At 46.0% G+C, this 25,713-nt stretch overlaps 1 protein-coding gene across 2 annotated transcripts in view; it reads left to right on the forward strand.

Annotated features, from left to right (window-relative positions):
- SLC7A7 (solute carrier family 7 member 7) overlaps nt 1-25,713 on the forward strand; it is a 44,757-nt gene that overhangs the window by 5,802 nt on the left and 13,242 nt on the right. For both annotated transcript variants that reach the window (XM_030802328.1, XM_030802329.1), the window contains one exon: nt 988-1,528. In XM_030802328.1, the coding sequence (XP_030658188.1) occupies nt 1,030-1,528 (499 nt within the window). In that variant the 5' untranslated portion in view covers nt 988-1,029. The remainder of the gene's footprint in view (nt 1-987; nt 1,529-25,713) is intronic.

A 25,713-nucleotide genomic window follows, 5' to 3' on the forward strand; every position in this document is an offset into this window, starting at 1 on the left:
TTACCACAACTTCCGCCTCCCGGGCTCAAGTGATTCTCCTGCCTCAGCCTCCCAAGCAGCTGGGATTATAGGCATGTGCCACCATGCATGGCTAATTTTTGTATTTTTAGTAGAGACTAGGTTTCTAAATGTTGGTCAGGCTGGTCTCGAACTCCAGACTTTAGGTGATCTGCCCGCCTTGGCCTCCCAAAGTGCTGGGATTACAGACGTGAGCCACCGTGCCCGGCCCAAGATTTAGTGAGTTGGGTGGGCAGCAATATCCTAATGATGAGAGACAGATCCTTTCTCTCTGAGTGCCTTCTCTTAAAAATTCAAGTTGGAGGCCGGGCAAGGTGGCTCACGCCTGTAATCCCAGCACTTTGGGAGGCCGAGGTGAGCGGATAACCTGAGGTCGGGAGTTTGAGACCAGCCTGACCAACATGGAGAAACCCCGTCTCTACTAAAAATACAAAATTAGCTGGGTGTGGTGGTGCATGCCTGTAATCCCAGCTACTCGGGAGGCTGAGGCAGGAGAATCACTTGAACCCGGGAGGCGGAGGTTGTGGTGAGCTGAGATCTCACCATTGCACTCCAGCCTGGGCAACAAGAGCAAAACTCCATCTCAAAAAAAAAAAAAAAAAAAAAAAAAAAAAAAAAAAAAAAAAAAAAAATTAGCTAGGCGTGGTGGCAGGTGCCTGTAATCCCAGCTACTTGAGAGGCTGAGGCAAGAGAAGCGCTTGAATCCGGGAGGCTGAGGTTGTAGTGAGCCGAGCCGAGATTGCACCACTGCACTCCAGCCTGGGCTACAGAGCAAGACTCTGTCAATAAATAAATAAATAAATAAATATTCAAGTTGGGGTTGTTTTGATGAGTGAGCTGGAGAAAAGGTTATTTGGAGGTCTCCGCTGTGGTTGGTGAGCTGCCCATATTACCCTGTGTTGGAGGCGGGTAGAGGTTCTATGTAATTGCCAAGCATGTAATATATAGCATCATCTTTCTTCCTTAAAGGGCAATGCCAGGAAGCTGGTGAAGGGTTTCCTCTCCTCCACCATGGTTGACAGCACTGAGTATGAAGTGGCCTCCCAGCCTGAGGTGGAAACCTCCCCTTTGGGTGATGGGGCCAGCCCAGGGCTGGAGCAGGTAAAGCTGAAGAAGGAGATCTCACTGCTTAACGGCGTGTGCCTGATTGTGGGGAACATGATCGGTTCGGGCATCTTTGTTTCCCCCAAGGGTGTGCTCATATACAGTGCCTCCTTTGGTCTCTCTCTGGTCATCTGGGCTGTCGGGGGCCTCTTCTCCGTCTTTGGGGCCCTTTGTTATGCGGAACTGGGCACCACCATTAAGAAATCTGGGGCCAGCTATGCCTATATCCTGGAGGCCTTTGGAGGATTCCTTGCTTTCATCAGACTCTGGACCTCCCTGCTCATCATTGAGCCCACCAGCCAGGCCATCATTGCCATCACCTTTGCCAACTACATGGTACAGCCTCTCTTCCCGAGCTGCTTCGCCCCTTATGCTGCCAGCCGCCTGCTGGCTGCTGCCTGTATCTGTAAGTGGGGCTGGGGCAGGAGGTGGTGGGTGGAGGGCTGGACAGAGGCTGGGATGTGAGTGCAGTCTGGGAGTAAGAAGGAGATAGAAAGGAATGTCTCTGACAACATATATATATAGTTAATGTATGCTTTGTGTGAAAATTCAAACAGTACCACAGTGTAACGCAAAAACACTCACCTTTTCCCCAGCTTCTCACGGTAAGCACTATTAGCAGTTTGCATATTCTTCCTGATTTTTTTTTTTTTTTTTTTTTAAAGAGACAGGTATTTTGCTCTGTCACCCAGACTGGAGTGCAATGGTGTGATTACACCTCACTTCAGCCTCGAACTTCTAGGCTCAAGCTATCCTCCTGCCTCAGCCTCCTAGGTAGCAGGGACCACAGGCACACTGATTTTTTTTTTCTTGTTCCTTCAAGAGATGTAGTTTTGGCAGGGTTTGGTGGCTCACGCCTGTAATCCCAGCACTTTGGGGGCTGAAGTGGGCAGATCACCTGAGGTCAGGAGTTCGAGACTAGCCTGGGCAACATGGTGAAACCCCATCTCTACTAAAAATACAAAAATAAGCTGGGTGTGGTGGCAGGCGCCTGTAATCCCAGCTACTCAGGAGGCTGAGGCAGGAGAATCACTTGAACCCAGGAGGCAGAGGTTGCGGTGAGCCAAGATTGCACCACTGCACTCCAGCCTGGGCAACAGAGTGAGACTCCATCTCAAAAAAAAAAAAAAAAGAGGTGTAGTTTTGTTCTTTTACAAAAATGAGATCATACTAGTCTACATGTAATTCTACAGTGTGCTTTTCCTCTAGCATTATCAGTGACATTCTTTTCTACTTACAGATCTACTTTTTAAAAAATGCTTCATATTATTTCATGTTAATTTTAAGGATGCATAGTAGTTTATTTATCTAGCTAGTATGGCCATGTACGTTGGTTTCAGTTTCTCAGTCTTACAGATAATGCTCCAGTGGATATCCTTTTGCAGCTGCAGGAGTATTTCTGTAGGCTAGATTCTTCCTTTTTTTTTTTTTTTTTTGAAATAGAGTCACTCTGTCGCCCAGGCTTGACTGGCGCAATCTCGGCTCACTGCAACCTCCATCTTCTGGGTTCAAGTGATTCTCCTGCCTCAGCCTCCCTAGTAGCTGGGATTACAGGCATGTGCCACCATGCCTAGCTAATTTTTTTATATTTTTGGTGGAGACGGGGTTTCACTGTGTTGGCCAAGCTGGACTTAAACTCCTGACCTCAAGTGACCTACCTGCCTTGGCTTCCCAAAGTGTTGGGATCACAGGCGTGAGCCATTGCACCCGGCCTCTGTGGGCTAGATTTTTAATACTGTCATTTCAGTCCACCTTGGCTTTTTCTCCATCTCATAAATAAAACATTATTTAAATCTGTACATTCAGTAATGCCATTGGAGGTGCTGAGATGATGATTCTCCATAGCCCCATCCCTCAGATGCCTCTATTCTTGAAAAATGCCCTTCCAACCTGGGAGAGCCTAGGACCTTAGAGATGCCTTCCACCCCGCAACTGTGAAGAAGCTCAGACATTCTGTCAATTTGAGGGGCAGCTGCTCTAGCAGTTGGGGCACAGGAATTTTGCACCAGGTGCAATTGCTCATTGGCTCACCGCTCTCCAATCAGTTTGTGTCCTTTTTTCTTTCAATTTCTGTATTGCCCCATTAGGTCCTCAATTTCCTTTCCAGCTTCCCTGATTTTACTGTTGTGTAGAGAACTGGCTGTCTTCTGTGGGGTCCTTCTGTGTTTTGTGTATCCTTGTGTTTGGCCTGGACTCATCTCTGCATATGGGATGTTTGTCATACATGGCAACAGTCAGGGAGGGGTGGAAGGCACTGCTTTGTGTTGCAAGAAGGGGGTTTTCACTGAGGTTTTTTTTTGTTTTTCGAGATGGAGTTTCACTCTTGTTGCCCAGGCTGGAGTGCAATCCCGGCTCACCACAACCTCCGCCTCCCAGGTTCAAGTGATTCTCCTGCCTCAGCCTCTCAAGTAGCTGGGATTACAGGCATGTGCCACCACGCCTGGCTAATTTTTGTATTTTTATTAGAGACAGGGTTTCTCCATGTTGGTTGGGCTGGTCTTGAACTCCCGACCTCAGGTGATCTGCCTGCCTTGGCCTCCCAAAGTGCTGGGATTACAGGCATGAGCCACCATGCCCGGCCTTCACTGAGGTCTTAAATGTGATCTGTGATTTCTCTTGCATTACTTGCAGATGATCTGGTAGGTTGCTTACTGGCAAAACTAATTTTAGGATCTATTGGTCTTGGAGCACCCTCAAATGTGGGCATATGGTTAATTATATCATATGCAGAGAAGGATCATTTCATCTAAGTAATATTTCTAAGATGACTGCATTCCTTTAAAATACCAGAATTCTTTTTTTTTTTTTTTGAGATGGAGTTTCGCTCTTGTTGCCCAGGCTGGAATGCAATGGCGCAATCTTGGCTCACTGCAACCTCTGCCTCCCAGGTTCAAGTGATTCTCCTGCCTCAGCCTCCCGAGTAGCTGGGATTACAGGCATGCTACCATGCCCGGCTAATTTTGTATTTTTAGTAGAGACGGGGTTTCTCCATGTTGGTCAGGCTGGTCTCGAACTCCTGACCTCAGGTAATCCGCCCACCTCGGCCTCCCAAAGTGCTGGGATTACAGGGCATGGGCCACCTTCCCGGCCTTAGAATTCTATTATTTTAACTATCTTTGTCTGTGTCATTTCTGACAGCTCTTGTTCTTCGATTGTGGCATTGCGCCTACCTCTGCCAGTCAACCCTTTTTAATTTTCTGCTGCTGCTGCTTTTTTTTTTTTTTTCTGAGACAGAGTTTCACTCTTGTTGCCCAGGCTGCAGTGCAATGGTGCAATCTCAGCTCACTGCAACCTCCACCTCCCGGGTTCCAGCAATTCTCTTGCCTCAGCCTCCCAAGGAGCTGGGATTACAGGCGCCCGCCACCACGCCAAGCTAATTTTTTGTATTTTTAGAAGAGATGAGATTTCATAGCCACTGCACCTGGCCAATTTTTTGCTTCTAATTTTGGTATAGAGACATACATGTTCAAACCCTCATTCACCCATGTACACATTCATGTGCCTGTACATCCTTGTAAGAATACATGCAAAGGCCGGGTGCAGTGGCTCATGCCTGTAATCCCAGCACTTTGGGAGGCCGAGATGGGTGGATCACGAGGTCAAGAGATCAAGATCATCCTGGCCAACATGGTGAAACCCCGTCTCTACTAAAAACGCAAAAAAATTAGCTGGGCGTGGTAGTATGTGCCTATAGTCCCGGCTACTCGAGAGGCTGAGGCAGGAGAATCGCTTGAACCCGGGAGGCAGAGGTTGCAGTGAGCAGAGATCGCGCCATTGCACGCCAGCCTGGGTGACAGAGCGAGACTCTGTCTCAAAAAAAAAAAAAAAGCTGGGCGTGGTGGTGGGTGCCTATAATCCCAGCTACTGGGGAGGCTGACACAGGAGGAATGCTTGAACCTGGGAAGCAGAGGTTGCAGTGAGCCGAGATCATGCTACTGTACTCCAGCCTGGGCCACAGAGCGAGACTCTGTCTCAAAAGACAAAACAAGGCCGGGCGCGGTGGCTCACGCTTGTAATCCCAGCACTTTGGGAGGCCGAGGCGGGCGGATCACGAGGTCAGGAGATCGAGACCACGGTGAAACCCTGTCTCTACTAAAAATACAAAAAAATTAGCCGGGCGTGGTGGCGGGCGCCTGTAGTCCCAGCTACTCGGAGAGGCTGAGGCAGGAGAATGGCGTGAACCCGGGAGGCGGAGCTTGCAGTGAGCCGAGACTGCGCCACTGCACTCCAGCCTGGGCGACAAAGCGAGACTCTGTCTCAAAAAAAAAAAAAAAAACAAAAACAAACAAAAAAAAATCAAAAGACAAAACAAAACAAAAAGAATACATGCAAAGTAGCCGCAGTTATGGTTCATATGCAGAGCTCTTCAGTGAGTAAAACGCATAGAGTTTTGTGCACATGTGTGTGACACACATTTGAGATTTCTCTGATAGAGTGAAAGGTGCACACCACTTGTGCACATACTTGTGTTTGAGGTTGGGCTCAATAGCTATGCGACCTTGAGGCAGGTGCACTGACTGTTTAATTCCAGGCTGTTGTGAGAATGGAATGAAATTCAGTGAAAACCATAAATTATGACTCAAGTTTAAGGTATTGATTATGTTTAAAATTACTATCTTTCTTGGCCACTTATAGTCCTGTTCCTCTTCCTGCTTCTTGGCTTCATCTGAGTAGTTATGGTTAGATAAATGAGATATTACTGCATAGCCAATATCTGGACTTTGTTCTATCTTTAATAACTTCAGAGGAACATAGAGATCTAAAGAAGGTTCAGAAGGGCAACCAAGACTAAGAATTTAGTGACATATGATTCATGGGTTTATTCCTTCAGCCACTGTTTTGGTTTTGTTTTTTAATTTTTTTTATAGAGATGGGGTCTTGCTATGTTGCCCAGGCTGGTCTCAAACTCCTGGGCTCAAGTAATCTGCCTGCTTTGGCCTCCCAAAGTGCTAGGATTATGGGTGTGAGCCACTGTGCCTGGCCTTCAGGCACTGTTTAATAAGCACCTGAAACAAGTCAGATGCTGGGACCTATGAAGACATTCTGATTAGCCTAAGTGAGAACTTAGGCAGAATCTTCAGATTTAGCAAGAGAAGGGCTTTAATTTAGAGCTTTCATACATTCCCTCCCTTAGAAAAAATTTAATTAGGGCATGCTCTATGTGTGCTAGATATTTTACTTAGTGCTGAAAAACAAAGAAGAATGATGTCTGGCCCTTGCCATTCAATAATTTATAGTCCAGAAAGGAGACAGACATGTTAACAAATAATTGTCATGCAATATAATTTGTGCACTGATGGAGGGGCAACTTTTTTTTTTTTTTGAGACGAAGATTCACTCTTGTCGCCCAGGCTGGAGTGCAGTGGTGTGATCTCGCCTCACTCACGCAACCTCCATGTCCCAAGTTACGCGATTCTCCTGCCCCAGCCTCCTGAGCAGCTGGGATTACAGGCGTGCACCACCATGCCTGGCTAATTTTTGTGTTTTTAGTAGAGACGGGGTTTCACCATGTTGGACAGGCTGGTCTTGAACTCCTAACCTCAGGTGAACTGCCCGCCTCAGCCTCCCAAAGTGCTGGGACTACAGGCATGAGCTACCACGCCCGATCTAAATGGGACAACTTTATTTTTGTAGGGGAGGAGAGCTTAGGAAGGTATCACAGAGAACACGGTGTCTGAGCTGAATTTTGAAAATAAATATAGCTGTCTCCTGCGACCTTTCACACAGGAGACTGTATGTGCAAAGGTGTGGAGGTGCAAGGCACAGAATGTGCAGAGAATTCCAGGTCGTTGGTATGGTTGGAATGTGGGGTGGGAGAAGGGCGAGGAGACAGCCCTGGGGGAGATGGGTTTTATAATCAGGTTGGACTTTATCTAAAAGATAAGAGGAAGCTATTGTTTATTTTTATATTTTTAGAGATGGGGGTTCTTGCTCTGTCGCCCAGGCAGGAGTGCAGTGGTGCAGTCATAGCTCACGGTGGCCTCCAACTCCTGGCCTCAAGTGATCCTCCTACCTCCTGAGTAGCTAGGCCCACAGGTGGGAGCTACAAAGCTACACAGCTACTGATTTTAAGCAGGGGTATGGGGACTAGTGAAATAATCAGACTTAGTTAAAAGGAGAACTCTGGTGGCCACATGGAGAATGTTTTTGGAAAGAGCAAGAGACAGAAGGTGGGGAGACTGGTTTAGGGAGCTGAAACCTGAATCCACGTGAAGGGTGATGAATATCTGCACTGTGGAGTGGCCTTAGGAACAGAGATGAGGGTATGAATAAAGAAATAGTTGGCCGGGCGCGGTGGCTCACGCCTGTAATCCCAGCACTTTGGGAGGCCGAGGCTGGCGGATCTCAAGGTCAGGAGATCGAGACCATCCTGGCTAACACAGTGACCCCGTCTGTACTAAAAATACAAAAAAAATTAGCTGGACGTGGTGGCGGGCACCTATAGTCCCAGCTACTCGGGAGGCTGAGGCAGGAGAATGGTGTGAACCCAGGGGGCGGAGCTTGCAGTGAGCCAAGATCGCACCACTGCACTCTAGCCTGGGCGACAGAGCAAGACTCCGTCTCAAAAAAAAAATAAAATAAAAAAGGAAATAGTTAAGAGTGGACTTTCAAGGACTTTTTGCCGGGGTTCGGGGAGCTCTCACAGGTAAAGCCCTGCCTCCGGCCTTGCCCATAGGTTTCCACCCCAATATGTTGTTCCCATTTTAAAATCCTCCAGTGGCTCCTCATATGCTTTAGGATAAAATCTAAATCCCTAGGAAGGTGTGCCTTGTGCTTTCGCCGCTTTGGCCTTCTCATATCCCGTAATCCTTCATGCACACCCCATTACTCATATATTCTAGGTATGGGGAATGTGGAAGGTCTCAGAGTTCATGAAGCTAGAGGTTTGAGCTTGGACAGGTGTGGGCAATGGGGCTGCCATCTAAAATAGGGAAGGTGGGCTGAGTGTGAGGTAGACAGGGCATCCGAGTCTTCTGCCGGGCTGGTTATGTGGCCCTTCCATGAGCAGTGCCTTCTTTGGGTGTCATGACACAGAATAGGGTCATTTTCCCAGCAGGTGAGTCATGCTTACCTAAAAAAAGATGTTGATATGGTGAAACCCCGTCTCTACTAAAACACAAAAAAATTAGCTGGCGTGGTGGCGGGCGCCTGTAATCCCAGCTACTTGGGAGGCTGAGGCAGGAGAATTGCTTGAACCTGGGAGGCGGAGGTTGCAGTGAGCCCAGATTGCACCATTGCACTCCAGCCTGGGTGACAGAGCGAGACTCCGTCTCAAAAAAAAAAAAAAAAAAAAAAGAGATTGATGTGTGAATGATAATGCCAGTTTACTGATGTATGTACAGTTTTTTTTTTTTTTTTTTGAGACACAGTCTCTGCTATGTTGGGAGGCGGAGGTTGCAGTGAGCCAAGATCCCAGGTTCAAGCGATTCTCCTGCCTCAGCCTCCCGAGTAGCTGGGATTACAGGCTCCTGCCCCCACACCCAGCTAATTTTTGTATTTTTAGTAGAGATAGGGGTTTCACCTTGTTGGCCAGGATGGTCTCGATCTCCTGACCTCGTGATCCGCCCGCCTCAGCCTCCCAAAGTGCTGGGATTACAGGCGTGAGCCACCACACTCGGCCTTTGATGTATGTACAGTTTATTGATGAGCATACATGGATAATTTCTTTTTTTAAAATTTTTATTTATTTAATTTTTCTTCCACTTTTATTTTAAGTTCCAGGGCACATGTGCAGGATGTGCAGCTTTGTTACATAGGTAAACATGTGCCATGATTGTTTGCTGCACAGATCAACCCATCACCTGGGTATTAAGCCTAGCATCCATTAGCTATAATTCCTGATGCCCTCCCTCCACCAACCTCTACTGACAGGCCCCAGTGTGTGTTGTTCTTCCCCAGCATTTGTCCACATGTTCTCATCGTTCAGCTCCCACTTAGAAGTGAGAACATTTGGTGTTTGGTTTTCTGTTCCTACATTAGTTTGCTGAGGATAATGGCTTCCAGTTTCATCCATGTCCCTGCAAAGGACATGATCTCATTCCTTTTTATGGCTGCATACTATTCCATGGTATATATGTACCACATTTTCTTACTTGCCGTACCTTTCTTTTTCTTTTGAGACTAAGTCTTGCTCTGTCGCCTAGGCTGGAATGCAGTGGCATGATCTTGGCTAACTGCAACCTCTGCCTCCTTGTTTCGATTGACTCTCTGCCTCAGCCTTCTGAGTAGCTGGGATTACAGGCACCCACCATCACACCTGGCTAATTTTTGTATTTTTAGTAGACATGGAGTTTCACCATCATGGCCAGGCTGGTCTTGAACTCCTGACCTCGTGGTCCACCTGCCTCAGCCTCCCAAAGTGCTGGGATTACAGGCATGAGCCACTGCGCCTGGCCAGGCATTCCTTTTTCTGTGCAACCTTGCCAGCATTTGTTGTTTCTTGCCTTTTTTTTTTTTTTTTTTTTTGAGACGAAGTTTCACTCTTGTTGCCCAGACTGGAGTGCAATGGCACAATCTTGGCTCAATGCAACCTCCGCCTCCCAAGTTCAAGGAATTCGCCTGCCTTAGCCTCCTGAGTAGCTGGGATAACAGGCGTATGCCCCCATGCCCGGCAATTTTGTATTTGGCTAATTTTGTGTTGTTAGAGATGGGGTTTCTCCATATTGGTCAGGCTGGTCTTGAACTCCTGACCTCAGATGATCCGCCTGCCTCAGCCTCCCAAAGTGCTGAGATTACAGATGTGAGCCACCATGGCTGGCTGTTTCTTGACTTTTTAATAATTGCCATTCTGACTGATGTGAGATGATTTCTCATTGTGGTTTTGATTTGCATTTCTCTAATGATCAGTGATGTTGAGCTTTTTTTCATGTTTGTTGGCCGCATGAATGTCCTCTTTTGAGAAGTGTTTATTCATGTCCTTTGCTCACTTTTTAATAGGATTGTTTGTTTCTTTCTTGTAAATTTGTTTAAATTCCTTGTAGACTCTTGTTATTAGACCTTTATCAGATGGATAGATTGCAAAAATTTTCTCCCATTCTGTAGAGGTTGTCTCTTCCCTCTGATGATAATTTATTTTGCTGTGCAGAAGCTCTTTAGTTTAATAGGATCCCATTTGTCAATTTTTGCTTTTGTGGCAATTGCTTTTGGTATTTTTGCCATGCAATCTTTGCCCGTGCCTATGTCCTGAATGGTATTGCTATAAAACCCTAGATTTTTTTCTAGGGTTTTTATAGTTTTGGGTTTTATATTTAAGTCTTGAATCCATCTTGAGTTAATTTTTGTATAAGATATAAGGAAGGGGTCCAGTTTCAATTTTCTGCATATGGCTAGGCAGTTCTCACAGTGCCATTTGTTAAATGGGGAATCCTTTCCCACATGAGTAATTTCTAATGACCAGAAGGTGTGTGTTCACTACCAAGGCATCCCCTCCCTGGTACCCTAGTAACCGGGAAACCAATTTAGTAATCAGGAAGTTGCTTGCAGGGTATGGAATTGGAACAAAAGAAGAAAGTTTGAATAATTTGAGAAATTTTTTCTGAACGTGTTGGTTTCTATAAAGAGTGGAGCTGAAAGGTGGAGCCCCTGCCTGCAGGGAATGAACAGTGTCGTGGGGAAGCGAGGCAAACATAGTCACTTAAACATGTATATGTGGCAAGTGCTTGCAGGGGTGGAGAGTGGCGTGTTCAGGGGATGATGTCTGCATCAACACTGAAGGATGAAAGGAGTCAGGCTGGGCTGAAGCACCCACATTTCTACCGTGACCTATGTGGCCCTACTCCACCTGACTTCTTTGATTCACCTTGGACTTCTTGCCCTCACTTTGTCTGCTCCAGCTACACTGGCCTTCTTGCCTCTCCTGCATTTTCCTGGCACATACATGTCTCAGGGATTTTGTATTTGTTTCTTCTGCAAGGAAGGCACATCTCCAGATGCCTGCAGAGCTTATTCCCTTACTCCATTCACCTCTTTGCAAAAATAGTACCTTACTAGGAACCTATCCCATCTAAAATGGTCACTCTCAGTTCCCCATCCTGTTTTCTTTTTTCTTTTTTTTGAGATGGTGTCTTGCTCTGTCGCCGAGGCTGGAGTGCAATGGCATGATCTCGGCTCACTGCAACCTCCGCCTCCTGGGTTCAAGTGATTCTCCTTCCTCAGCCTCTGCATAGATAGGATTACAGGCGCCTGCCACTATGCCTGGCTAATTTTGGTATTTTTAGCAGAGACAGGGTTTCACCATGTTAGTCAGGCTGGTCTCAAACTCCTGATCTCAGGCAATCTGCCCGCCTTGGTCTCCCAAGGTGCTGGGATTACAGGCGTGAGCCACCGTGCCTGGTCTCTTTTTCTTTATAACAGTGTTCAACACATCATTTACTTGTCTCTCTTTCCCTCTAGAATATAAACATATGTGAATAAGGATTTTGTTTTACTCACTGCTAAATCACCAGCACGTAGAACAGTGCCTGGTATCTGCTAGGTGCTCAATAATTATATGTTGAATGAAGAAGGGGGCAGAACGTTTTAGGCACAGGGAAAGCCAATGTAAAGGCACAAGATGAAAAAAATGTATGGGGTGTGGGGGGTGCATGGGGGATTGTGGGATATGAGGGGACCAAGATGGGCAAGGGGCTAGAATGCAAGGTGTATCTTTGTAGGGGTTTAGAATTTATTCAAAGCATATGAAGAGCCATTAAAGGACTTTAAACAGGGGAGTGATATAGCTGGGGTGGAACTTAGGGGACAAGGCTGGAGGCAGAGACACTATTAGGAAGCTCTTGTAGCAATCCAGGCAGGAAATGACAAAAACCTGAACTAGGGTGGTGGCAGTTGGGGTGGACAAGGAAGGATAGATCTGAGTGCAATTTAGAAGGTATAATCAATACAACCAATGAGACCTATTAAGATGTCAAGTATAAGGGAGAGGGAAGTGTCAAGGAAAACATCCACCATCTTGTTAGTTTTGTGCCAGAAGAGCTGTGCCTATCTATGATCCACTGTATCCCCAGCAAGGAAGCAGAGAAGCTTGATAAATATTCTTTTTTTTTTTTTTTTTTTGGTTGTTGTTGTTGTTGTTTTGAGACAGAGTCTTGCTCTGTCGCCCAGGCTGGAATACAGTAGCAAGATCTTGGCTCACTGCAACCTCTACCTCCTGGGTTCAAGGGATTCTCCTGCCTCAGCGTCCTGAGTAGCCGGGACTACAGGTGCACGTCACCACGCCTGGCTAATTTTTGTATTTTTAGTACAGATGGGGTTTCACCATGTTGGCCAGGCTGGTCTCAAACTCCTGAACTCAAGTGATTTGCCTGCCTCGGCCTCCCAAAGTGCTGGGATTACAGGTGTGAGCCACCTACGGTCCCTGGCCCTTGATAAATATTCTTTGAATGAAGAGAAGAAGTTTTTGGTTTAGACAATTTGTAGGCGGTGATATCATTTAGTGTGAGGAGGAGGATGGGGGCATGTTGAATTTGGAATTTATTTGTAGCATAGTAGGCGGATATGCCCTTTGGAATTTAGGAAAGAGATAGGGTTGGAGATTAAGCATTCAACAAGTATTTGTGAAGAGCTTGCCACGTTCCCTGCACTGTCACTGTCTTTTTGGAGCACTTTATGTGTGTGCGTGTGTGTGTGTGACTGCATGCATGGGTGCATGCCGGGATCAGGATGGGCAACCTGATACAGGGATTTTTGTTTTGTTTTGTTTTGTTTTTTTGAGACGGAGTCTTGCTCTGTCGCCAGGCTGGAGTGCAGTGGCACGATCTCAGCTCACTGTAACCTCTGCTTCCCGGGTTCAAGAGATTCTCCCGCCTCCTCCCGAGTAGCTGGGACTACAGGCTCGCACCACCATGCTCAGCTAATTTTTGTATTTTTTAGACGGGGTTTCACCATGTTGGCCAGGATGGTCTTGATCTCTTGACCTCGTGATCTGCCTGCCTCAGCCTCCCAAAGTGCTGGGATTATAGGCGTAAGCCACCGTGCCTGGCCTCCAATAAAGGGTTTTAATGGATTGTGATGGTGTTGTGATTTGTGAGGTAGAACAAGGCGCAGGAGGAGACCAGTCCTAACCTAGGCATTTAGAAACCATTCCTGTAGAAGTTTGAGTTGATACCTGAATGGTGAAGAAGAATTAATCAAGAGTAGAAGAGGAGTGTTCCAAGCAGCAAGAACAGAATGTGTAAAAACCTAAATGCAAGAAGTGCTCCTTTCAGGCACTGAAAGGAGTTCAGTGTGGGCTACAGTGTTGAATTTCAGGAAGGAAAGGTTGAGAGTTGGCTTGCAGAGGTAAATAGAGGTCAAGGCATAGGTTGTTCAAAGCTTTATAAGCTGTGCTAGTTATTATTGTGCTATAACAAATAGTCTAAAACGTAGTGTCTTAAAACAATAGTCATTTTATTTATTATTTCTGTGTCTTAGGAATTTGGGAAGGGCTTAGTGGGACACTTCTAGGTCAGGGTCCCTCATGTGGTTGCAGTCAGATGGTGACAGGAGCTCGAAAAAAGGTTGCTGAGGAAGTTGCAGACTATCTGGGCTTCTTTTTCTTTCTTTTTTTGTTTTTTTGAGATGGAGTCTTGCTCCGGTTGTGCAGGCTGGAGTGCAGTGGCACGATCTCGGCTCACTGTAACCTCCACCTCTCAGAGTCAAGCAATTCTCCTTCCTCAGCCTCCTGAGTAGCTGGGATTACAGGTGTGCCCCACCACACCTGGCTAATTTTTATATTTTTAGTAGAGACAGGGTTTCGCCATGCTGGCCAGGTTAGTCTTGAACTCCTGACCTCAGGTGATCTACCTGCCTCGGCCTCCCAAAGTGTTAGGATTACAGGTGTGAGCCACTGCGCCCGGCCTTCTTTATCAAATTGTGTCAGAGTCTTTCCATGTGGTCTTTCCATATGGACTGTGTTGAGCTTTCTCACAGCATGGTGACTTGTGGGCAGTCAGACTGCTTATGCAGGCAGCTGAAAGCTTCCAGAATGAGTGTTCTAGCAACCAAATTGGAAGTTGTATTGCCTTTTATGACCTAGTCTCCGAAGTTGCATGGTGTTAATTCTGTCATACTCTATAGGTAGAGGCATTCACAGAAGACTATCCAGTTTCGAGAAGAGGGGTACAGACCCTGCCTCTTGATGAGTAGAGTGTCAAAGTCACACTGTAAGAAAGGAATATGGGATGGGAGATGTTGAGGCATATTTGAAAACTGTAATCTATTGCACCAACTATATTAAGGAGGTTGGTGGGCTTTCTTCTAAGGCAATGAAAAAACTCTTAAGGCCTTTAAAAGTAGAAGAGTGGCATTTGTGATTTAGATTTTAGAATCTGTGAGTTTAAGAAAGATTAGTGTTTCTATGTAGGATTGAAAGCTGGGAGACAGGTGGGAAGCTGCTGCTATGATCCTAGTGAGAAATGATGGTGGCTTGGACTAGAGTCATGTTTTGGGGATGGGGAGACGTAAGACTTGGACTATGAGTAGATATGAGTGGAAGTTGTTGATGACAATAACATGCCCAGGTCTTTGGCTTGCATAAATGGGTGGATGGTGATGCCAGTTACTTGTATGGGGAACACTGAAGGTGCAGTAGGTTTGGGAGAAATTGATGGAATCAGTTTTGGACATGTTGAGTTTGATGTGCCTGGTAGTGTCCAGTAGGTGGTTGAATATTCATATATATCTGGAATCATGACAGTTGGGCTGGTAATATACTTCTGGGAGTCATCATTGTATACATGGTTATTGAAACCATAGGAACAGGCTGGGGCGGTGGCTCACACCTGTAATCCCAACACTTTGGGAGGCTGAGGTGGGCTGATCACTTGAGGCCAGGAGTTCGAGACCAGCCTGGCCAACATGGCGAAACCCTGTCTCTACTAAAAATACAAAAACTAGCCGGGCATGGTGGTGTGCGCCTGTAGTCCCAGCTACTCTGGAGGCTGAGGCAGGAGAATTGCTTGAACCCTGGAGGCAGAGGTTGCAGTGAGCCGAGACAGCGCCACTGCACTCCATCTTGGGTGACAGAGCAAGATTCTGTCTCAAAAAAAAAAAAAAAAAAAAAAAGAAAAAAAAAAGAAAAAGAAACCACAGGAACAGATGAGATGACCTTGGGACAAGATGTAGAAAGGGAGGACAAAAGGGCTTAGAAGCATTCTGAGGAATACCCACATTTGAGGGATAGGTATTTTGCGAAAAGATGGAGAAGGAGCATCTAGAGAGATAGGTGGAAAACTGGAAGATGGTGAGTGGAAGGGAGTGAATTGCGAAGGAATGAATGACTAACTGTGTCCAGTCTACTGAGAGGTCAAGCTAGGTAAAGATTGAGTATAGTTGATTGGATTTATTGATATGAAGGTCACTGGTGGCTTTTCATGTGGGCTTTCTCCTAAGGCAATGAAATTTCAGGGCAGTGAGGGTGAAATCAGGTTTCAGAAATATCATTTATTCACCCAGCAAAATGTATTAAGTGTTACTGTGTGTCTAGTTCAGGACTATGCCCATGGGTACAAGGATAACTGTTATCCACTCTCTGCCCTCACACAGCTCTCGTGGGTGGGAGAGACATACGTACACTGTTCTAACGCAGTGTAGTTAATGTGGGGAGGTAAGAGCACAGAGCAGCATACCAGAGGTGGCAGGTTTACACTCAAAAATAGCCTTTCTGGAGGAGCTCTTAAGTTTAAAATAAGGAATAAAATGTCATTTGGAATTGGCAACTCAGAGGGTCAAAGGAGAACTTTTGCAGGGTGAAAGAGGAAGGAGTTGCAACATCTCAGACTGCCTTGTAGAGACCCAGGAACGGGAAGGAATGTAGACATGCTCTTCAGATGAATGATTCTGAAAGCACGGAGGGTGGTTGTTAGAGGAAAGGACCAAAGTTGAGGGACGATTTTACGAAAAAGAGTTAAGCCTGCCTTAGGTTGGTTGAGGTATGTTTCTGGGAAAGTTGGATGAAATATCTCTACCCTACAATGATGCCTTCTCCATGGCTGTAATGATTGGGTGCCCTGAGTCAGACTTCTTTTTCTTGAACAGTGTAGGGGATACCCTTATCCCTTTGGGAGGCACTGGTGCACGGTGGTGAAGAGCATGGAATCAGGCAGGATTCACTCAATCCTAGGTCAAATTTATTAGCCTCAGTTTCCTCTTGTTCTCCTTCTCCTTCTCCTTTTCCTCCTTCTCCTTCTTCTTCTTCTTCTTTTTTTTGATGGAGTTTCACTCTTGTTGCCCAGTCTGGAGTGCAATGGCATACTCTCAGTTTACTGCAACCTCCGCCTCCTGGGTTCAAGTGATTCTCCTGCCTCAGCCTCCCGGGTAGCTGGGATTACAGGCGCCCACCACTATGCCCGGCTAATTTTTTGTATTTTTAGTAGAGATGGGGTTTCACCATGTTTGCCAGGCTGGTCCGAAACTCCTGACCTCAGGCGATCTACCTGCCTTGGCCTGGCATGAGCCACCGTGCCCAGCCCTCAGTTTTCTCTTCTATAGAATGGGGGCCCTACCTCATAGACATGTGATCTATATTTCTACCATATTTTCATCTTTTTCTATTCAAACCATGACAGTTTCCAAAGAGCAAACAGAGAGTCTCTGCTCCTGCCAGTTGTTTGAAGTCTTTTGGCAGGCATAGTCTACCTTTAGAGCTGTTGAACTACAGCTCTCAGATAGTCTGGTATTACTGATAGACCTTGAAATCATTTACTGGTTATTGCTTAAGTAGGTTTTTTTATATGGGTGGTTGACTTCACTCATTGCTGATTTCATTGTCAGGGTAATAAGGTTTTGCCCTCTCTGTCAGGAATATTGCTTCCCCTGCCCCACTCCAGCACCAGCCTCCATGCACTCAGTCCAGATAACAGTGATCCTGGTGCCTGCCTGCACCCCATTCACTCCTCCAGTGACGTGTGGGTGGGTAGGTTGCCTCTCAGTGACTTTCATAGCACCTGATTCTTGTAATTGTCAATGTCCACTTTTGAGTGAAGGCTGGAGACTGGATCTTAATCTCAGAGCCTGCACAGGGCCTGGAACACAGTGGGTACTCAATATAAGCTTAATGAATGAATGAATGAGTGAGTGAGTGAAGGAATTCTGAGTTTTGAAGGAGCCTCACTGTCCTGTCTAGGGTAGTAGAAATGGTTGCTTTTCCCAAACAGAGAGGTGCGCAGATGGCACCTCCTGAAGCTGCTTATTCTGACTTCTTGGAGCAATTCGTGGATGGCCCCAGTGCTCTGCAGTTCTAGGTATCTCCATTACCACAGGGGGAGATAATCCCACTCCCAGTCTCACATTCTTGCATACAGTTAGGGAGGTATGTGGTGTGGTGGAATGGATATAGGCTTTGGAGCTAGTCACTGACTGACCTCAGTTTTCTCAAGTGTAAAATAAAGATAATAAAACTTACTCTCTGTCAGATTAAATTAGAAGATAGGTGTAAGTACATAGTGACCTGGCACACAGTTGTCAGTTAAAAATAGTATCTATTACTGCAAGTTATATTCATATCATATGCATCTTATTAATTTCTAAAAGCTTTACCTTCCGCATGCTGTCTTTGGATGACTTAAAGGCAGTTTAAATTTTGCTTCACAATAGCTCAGTGATCAGAAAGGAGGGCTGAGCCTTTTCTTCGTGTTTTGCGAGAGAGGTGGAACTTTCCTCTCAGCAAAAGGACAGGTGTCCAGAAGTCCAGCTCCACCCGACTGTCCTTGCCTCAGAGCCAAGGTGTTTTGGCCCACTGTTCACAGGTGGACATTACTGTTCTTGCCTTACCTACACTTGCCCACACTGAGACCTAGTTGTTTTGCCATTCAGGACACTACCAGGACATTTTTACTATCTATGTCTTCAGTATGCCCATTGTACCAGTGAGTCAGCAGCACCTGGCAGTTCAGGGCTCTTTGTTTACAGAGTACTGTTCTTTAGGGATCAGGCAAAGATTCTTCGTGTCATGCACACGTGGCCACAGTGAATTGCATGTAGTGGTTTCTTCAATAAATGTTGGCTGGATGAATGAACAGAAGATAACGATTCCAGGTTCAACTTGGCTGAGGAGGGTATTTCGCGCTTTTGCCTTTCAGGGTGCTGGTGGGGCCTGAGGGTTGCTGTGGGAAGGGGGCAGACAGCTTACCCTGAGTCTGCCAGAGCCGCTGTGGGCTGTGAAGGACTTTGGATCTCTGTGTGTCTGAGAGCTTTGGCCAGGTGTCCTCGTGCAGCTTCTCCTGGTACCAGAACGACTGATCTCATGTACTTGTGGCTAATGAGGTGGAACAGTCAGATGCTGGGCCCCCAACTGACTTTTGCCCTTTAAACCTTCTACTTGGAAGCTAGTTGCCTTTTTCAGAGGGTTTTTCCCAAGAGCCATCTGAGGGTGGAGGTGAAGAAACTTAACCTTTTCTGGCCCATATTCACCTCAAGAAATAGGCTTTCATCAGAGCCTTGGGTTCTTTCTAATGTGGGTTTGTTGTGAACTTTGGAACAAACTCTTGACCAGCAGTGAAGGGGTAGACCTTTATGCTGCTTTGATCATCAAGTCCTTTTGGGGGCTCATCCTTGCTCTCCTCCTTTCTGTGTTCTATGTTTCTATGTTCCTTTCTTTTTCTCTTTGCCTCAGAAGAAGCTGGGCAGGTAGCCCAGAGGAGGTTGCGGAAGATGCTGGGCAGCAGTGGGTCCTAACTCTGGCTGTGGATTGGAATCATCTGGAGAATTAAGAAAACAAGGTCAGGCGTGGTGGCTCACGCCTGTAATCCCAGCACTTTGGGAGGCCGATGCAGGCAGATCACGAGGTCAGGAGATCGAGACCATCCTGGCTAACATGGTGAAGCCCCGTCTCTACTAAAGGATACAAAAAATTAGCCGGGCTTGGTGGCGGGCGCCTATAGTCTCAGCTACTTGGGAGGCTGAGGCAGGAGAATGGCATGAACCTGGGAGGCAGAGGTTGCAGTGCGCCGAGATCACACCACTGCACTCCAGCCTGGGTGACAGAGTCAGACTCTGTCTTAAAAAAAAAAAAAAAATTTTTTTTTTAAATTTTATTTTCTTCTTTTTCTCTTTCTTTTCTTTTCTTTCTTTCTTTTTTTTTTTTTTTTTTGAGACGGAGCCTTGCTCTGTCATCCAGGCTGGAGTGCAGTGGCGCGATCTTGGCCCACTGCAACCTCTGTCTCCCGGGTTCAAAATGATTCTCCTCTCTCAGACTCCCAGGTAGCTGGGATTACAGGTGTGTGCCACCACGCCTGGCTAATTTTTGTATTTTTAGTAGAGACGGGGTTTTTCCATGTTTGTCAGGCTGGTCATGAATGCCTGACCTCAGGTGATCTGCCCACTTTCGCCTCCCAAAGTGCTGGGATTACAGGCGTGAGCCACCACCACACCTGGCCAAAAATGTTATTTTAATTTCTGAGACGGAGTCTTGCTTTGTTGCCCAGGCTGGTATGCAGTAGCATGGTTATGGGCTTAATCCTGCACTCAAGTGACCTTCCCACCTCAGCCTTCCAAGTAGCTAGGACCATCAGTGTGCACCACCAAGTCCAGCTAATTTGTAATTTTTTTGTAGAGAAAGCGTCTCACTATGTTGCCCAGGCTGGTCTCCAACTCCTGGCCTCAAGTGATCCTCATGTCTTGGCCTTCCAAAGTGCTGGGATTATAGGCATGAGCCACCGCACCTGGAGTAAAATGTTTCTGTAGTCTGAAAGGTAAAATAATTTGAAGGCCATCTGCTATCTGAGAGAAATAACAGCACCTAGGGTGAGTGGAAGAAATAATGTATCAAAGAAGCCAGGGTGAAAATGTGATTTCAAGGTGTAGAGAGTTTCCAAAACCAACATTAGACAAAACAAATGGGGATGCAGCAAAGAAAAGGAAGAAGAGACTTGAAATCTCTGGGTTTAGGTGACAGATGTGAGGCGTTTCCAGAGAGCTTAAATCTGGACCTTCTGAGGAAACAGCAGTGGTAGAGTATTTTGGGGACACCAGGGTATTAGCAGTCCTGAGTATGCCAGTTGTGGGGTTTGGCCTTCCCCCAAAAATGGTGTGCATCTGACTATACACAGACCCAGCCTAACCTAGAAATGTGCAGTTTTTCTGAGCAACATGTGACCAAGAGCTTGCTCACACCAATTAAGCCTAGTGACTGCTGTCCTTCTGCTGAGTGCTATGGGATGAATGATGTCACCAGTCAGAAGATAGCTGAGATGTCTCACTGGTGGTGTGAAGTTTAAAGTAGTAAACTGAGTGGCAGGTGGAATTTTCGTCTGTTTGTCAACTGAAGGCTGTGTATGTGAAAGAAAAAAGAACACAGAATAGAGTTCCTGATTGTAAATTCTAAGATACCAGAAAGATAAACTCCTGGTAAGGGATAGAGGAGGTTTATAGGGATCAGGAGAAATGTGTATAATAAGGCTTTAAAATGGAAATTTTAGAGGCAAAGAGAAAAATGCCTAGATGAAAGTATAAATCTGGGTATTTTGGAGATTATCAGGTACTACATAGCAGAAAATAAAGGCAGAGAGGAGTTGCTCAGTAATGCATTTGGAGAAAATAGAATGGAAGATCAGAAATGATGCTTTTGAACTCTTATCTACAAATATTACAAGTAAGGCTAATAAACGTATTTGACCTTTTTTTTTTTTTTTGTGAGACGGAGTCTCACTCTGTCACCAGGCTGGAGTGTAGTGGCGCGATCTTGGCTCACTGCAACCTCCACCTCCTGGGTTTAAGTGATTCTCCTGCCTCAGCCTCCCGAGTAGCTGGGACTACAGGTGCACACCACTACACCCAGCTAATTTTTGTATTTTTAGTAGAGATGGGGTTTCACCATGTTGGCCAGGATGGTCTCAATCTCTTGAACTCGTGATTTGTCCACCTCCACCTCCCAAAGTGCTGGGATTACAGGCATGAGCCACTGCGCCCGGCCGTATTTGACCTTTTACTGAAAGGAGGAAACAATTTCATAGCCATCAGCGATATTCGATTAGAATATGATAATGAAAGAGTATACTAGGCTGGGCGCGGTGGCTCACGCCTGTAATTGCAGCACTTTGGGAGGCCGAGGTGGGTGGATCACAAGGTCAGGAGATGGAGACCATCCTGGATAACACGGTGAAACCCCGTCTCTACTAAAAATACAAAAAAAATTGCTGGGTGTAGTGGCAGGCGCCTGTAGTCCCAGCTACTTGGGAGGCTGAGGCAGCAGAATGGCATGAACCCGGGAGGCGGAGTTTTCAGTGAGCCAAGATTGCGCCACTGCACTGCAGCCTGGATGACGGAGCGAGACTCTGTCTCAAAAAAAAAAAAAAGAAAGAGTATACTTTGTTCAAAAGTGATGATTTGCTAGAAGAGCTGGGATTGATGTAGTACATTAAAGAGAGAGGACATACTTGTTTGAGGATCTGCTATCATAAGGGATGCCTGCCTCCTTTGCATAAGGTCACATTTAGATTCTTTTGATTGCAGTGAGAGGGAAATTTCAGTATACAAAGATTCAGTGAGCTGTCAAGGGTTTCACTTCCCCTTTTTCCATTTTTCAACAAATGTAATGAATAGTACCACCCAGTGCTGCTTCCAGTTTTCTGCCTGCAGTTAGGTTTTTTTTTTTTTTTTTTGAGACAGTCTTGCTCTGTCACCCAGGCTGGAATGCAGTGGTGCAATCAAGGATCACTGCAGCCTTGACCTCCCCAGGCTCAAGCAATTCTCCCACCTTAGCCTCCTGAGTAGTTGAGACTTACAGGTGCACGCCACCAGGCCCAGCTAATTTTTGTATTTTTTGTAGAATCAGGGTTTCTCTACGTTGCCCAGGCTGGTTTCAAACTCCTGAGCTCAAAGGATCAGCCCACCTTGGCCTCCCAAAGTGCTGGAATTACAGGTGCGAGCCACGTGCCCAGCCAATATATGAGTTTTCTATTGCTTCTCTAACAAGTTACCACCAATTAAGTGGCTGAAAACAACACAGATTTATCATCTCACAGTTCTGGAGGTCAGAAGTCTGAAATGGGTCTCACTGGGCTAATATGAAGTAGCACTGTGTTTCCTTCTGGAGGCTTAAGGAGAGAATCCATCTTCTTGCCTTTCCCAGCTTCTAGAGTCTCACGGACCCTTCCATTTTCAAAGTCAGCAGTAACTGGGAGAGTCTTTCTGGTATTATACTACTCTGACATTGACCTTTCCACCTCCCTCTTTCATCTTTAAGAACTTTCGTGATTACATTGGGCCCACCCAGATAATACAGAATGATTTCCCTGTTTTGTCACTTGATTAGCAATCTTCATTCTGTCTGCAACTTTTTTTTTTTTTTTTGGTGAGCCGGAGTCTTGCTCTGTTGCCCAGGCTAAAGTGCAGTGGTGTGATCTTGGCTCACTGCAACCTCCGCCTCCTGGGTTCAAGCAATTCTCCTGCCTCAGCCTCCCGAGTAGCTGGGATTACAGGCACGCACCACCACACCCAGCTATTTTTTGTATTTTTAGTAGAGACAGGGTTTCACCATGTTGGTTAGGCTGGTCTCGAATTCCTGACCTCAGGTGATCTGCCTGCCTTGGCCTCCCAAAGTGCTGGGATTACAGGCGTGAGCCACTGTGCCTGGCCTCTGTCTGCAACTTTAATTCTCCCTTGCCATGCAATATAACATGGTTCACAGGTTCCAGGGATTAGGGGGTGGACATCTTTGGGGGGCCATTAGTCTACCTACCACAAGTGATAACCCAGCTTTCCACCGAAGGTGGATGAGCAGCACTCTGAAGTGATAACTTAAGGTGGATTCTTGCCCAAATTCTAGGCTTGTAAGTTAAACCTGGTTAGTGAAGTACGAGGAGAAGGGTGGGAAATCATTAGTAACCTGTATGAATTCACTAAGAACAAGCCATACTCTGCTAACCTCACTTTTTGGTTCAATTTTAATTTTTTTATTCAAATATAATATACAGAAGGAACAGTGCAATCTCGTAAGTTTATGGCTTAGTGAATTGTCACTAGTTGAGCATATGTGTAACTAGCACTCTTGAACACTTCCTATGCTCTTCCCAGTCCCTGCCTCTCCACCCCGCACAAAGGGAAATCACTATTCTGACTTCTAGTAGCATTGATTAGTTTTCCCTGATTTTATGTAAATGGATATAATCTATATGTACACTTTTGCGTCTGGCTTGCTTATTATGTTTGAGATTCTTCTGTATTTTTGTCTGTAGTTGTAGATTGTTCTTTTTTTTTTTTTTTTTTTTTTTCAGACAGAGTCTCACTCTGTCGCCCGGGCTGGAGTGCAGTGGTAGGATCTTGGATCACTGCAACCTCCACCTCCTGGGTTCAAGCGATTCTCCTGCCTCAGCCTCCTGAGTAGCTGGGATTACAGGTGGCCACCACCACGCCCAGCTAATTTTTTGTATTTTTAGTAGAGACGGGGTTTCACCATGTTGGCCAGGCTGGTCTCGAACTCCTGACTTTGTGATCTGCCAGCCTTGGCCTCCTAACATGCTAGGATTACAGATTGTTTATTCTTAGTGCTGTTTAGTATTTATTCAATCTACTGTTGCTGGGCATTTGGGTTGTTTCTAGTTTTTGACTACTGCAAGGGTGTAGCTATGAATATTCTATATAAATACGTACTAATTTGATTTGAATTGTTTGATAGCATCATTAGATTGTTAGAGCAGAGGCATGTGTATGCAGATTTCGGAGAGGTTCGTGGCAAATTCTCATGATATTCTCATTGACAAGGTGGACTAGATAAAAATAAAGTTTGGTAGATTCTTAGTTGGCTGAATAACATTGTGGAATAATGACAAATACGGAAAGGTCTATAGTGATAGACTATATGGCTCTGCTGATCTTAGTCAACATTTTAATTTTTTTTTTTTTTTTTTTGAGACAAAGTCTCGCTCTGTCGCCCAGGCTGGAGTGCAGTGGCGCAATCTCGGCTCACTGCAACCTCCGCCTCCCGGGTTCACGCCATTCTCCTGCCTCAGCCTCTCCGAGTAGCTGGGACTACAGGCGCCCGCCACCAAGCCCGGCTAATTTTTTGTATTTTTAGTAGAGACGGGGTTTCATCGTGTTAGCCAGGATGGTCTCAATCTCCTGACCTTGTGATCTGCCTGCCTCAGCCTCCCAAAGTGCTAGGATTACAGGTGTGAGCCACTGTGCCTGGCCTAACATTTTAATTTTTTTATTAAAAAATTTTTTTTGAGACAGAGTCTTGCTCTGTCACCTAGGCTGGAGTGCAGTGGCACAATCTTGGCTCAGTGCAACCTCTGCCTCCCAGGCTCAAACAATTCCCATGTCTCAGCCTCCTGAGTAGCTGGGACCACAGGCGTGTGCCATCGCACCCTGCTAATTTTTGTATTTTCCTTTTAGTAGAGATGGGGTTTTGCCATATTGCCAGGCTGGTTTCAAACTCCTGGCCTCAAGTGATCTGCCCGCCTCAGCCTCCCAAAGTGTTGGGATTACAGGTGTGAGCCACTGCTCCCAGCCCATGTCAACATTTATTTATTTATTTATTTAGAGACGGAGTCTCACTCTGTCGCCCAGGCTGGAGTGCAGTGGTATAATTTCGGCTCACTGCAACCTCAGCCTCCTGGGTTCAAGCGATTCTCCTGCCTCAGCATCCCGAGTAGCTAGGACTACAGGTGCCCACCACCACGCCCGGCTAATTTTTGTTTTTTTAGTAGAGATGGGGTTTCACTATGTTGGCCAAGGTGGTCTCAAACTCCTGACCTCAGGTGATCCTCCCGTCTTGGTCTCCCAAAGTACTGGTATTACAGGTGTGAACCACTGCGCCTGGCCCTAGTCAACATTTTTAGGGTGACTTCAGTGAAGACTCAGGAGGTATGCTGATCAAATTTGCAGATTTTACAAAATTAAAGAAGGGATTTGAACTAATAAAATCAAGAAGGAAAAATCCCATATCTAATATATAAGAATAATGCATAAAAACTCAGAGGAAAGTCACTAAGACTAAATATGAAGTCCTGTATCTGAGGGAAAAAAAAATCACTTTTTTTTGTTTTGGAGAAAGGATCTTACTCTGTTGCCCAGGCTGCAGTGCAGTGGTCGATCACAGCTCCCTGCAGCCTTGAGCACTTGGGCTCAAGCGATCCCCCTACCTCAGCCTCCCAAGTAGCTGGGACCACAGGTGTGTGCCACCATGTCTGGCTAACTAAAAAACATTTTTTGTGGCGATGTGTTCTCACAATGTTGCCCAGGCTGGTCTTGAACTCCTGGACTCAAGCAATCCTCCCACCTCGGCCTCCCAAAGTGCTGGGATTATAGGCATGAGCCATAGCACCTGGCTGAAAAAATCATTTTTATAGGTCCAGAGAGAGGGGAGGAAAGAGCTCATCACTTTGAGGTGGGAAAGAAAGGAGTTGTAGTAAACATTGATTTCAGGTTGAGACTCTGTAGTCGGCAACAGTGTCTGGAGTTTTCTGTGTGGGGTCTTGCATTTCCGGGGAAACACTGACACAGTGAAGTATATGCAGTAAATGATAAAGTGAAATAAATGACAGTCCCGGGACGGTGAGAGATCTGGAAGCCATATTTGCTCCACAAGGGGTTGTAAAATCTGGGTTTTAGCCTGAAGGAGTAAAGACTCAAGGGGACAGGATGTTCATCCTTTTTTGTTTGTTTGTTTTTAGATGG

Source organism: Nomascus leucogenys, chromosome 22a, assembly GCF_006542625.1.
Source record: "Nomascus leucogenys isolate Asia chromosome 22a, Asia_NLE_v1, whole genome shotgun sequence".
Taxonomy (NCBI): Eukaryota; Metazoa; Chordata; class Mammalia; order Primates; family Hylobatidae; genus Nomascus; species Nomascus leucogenys.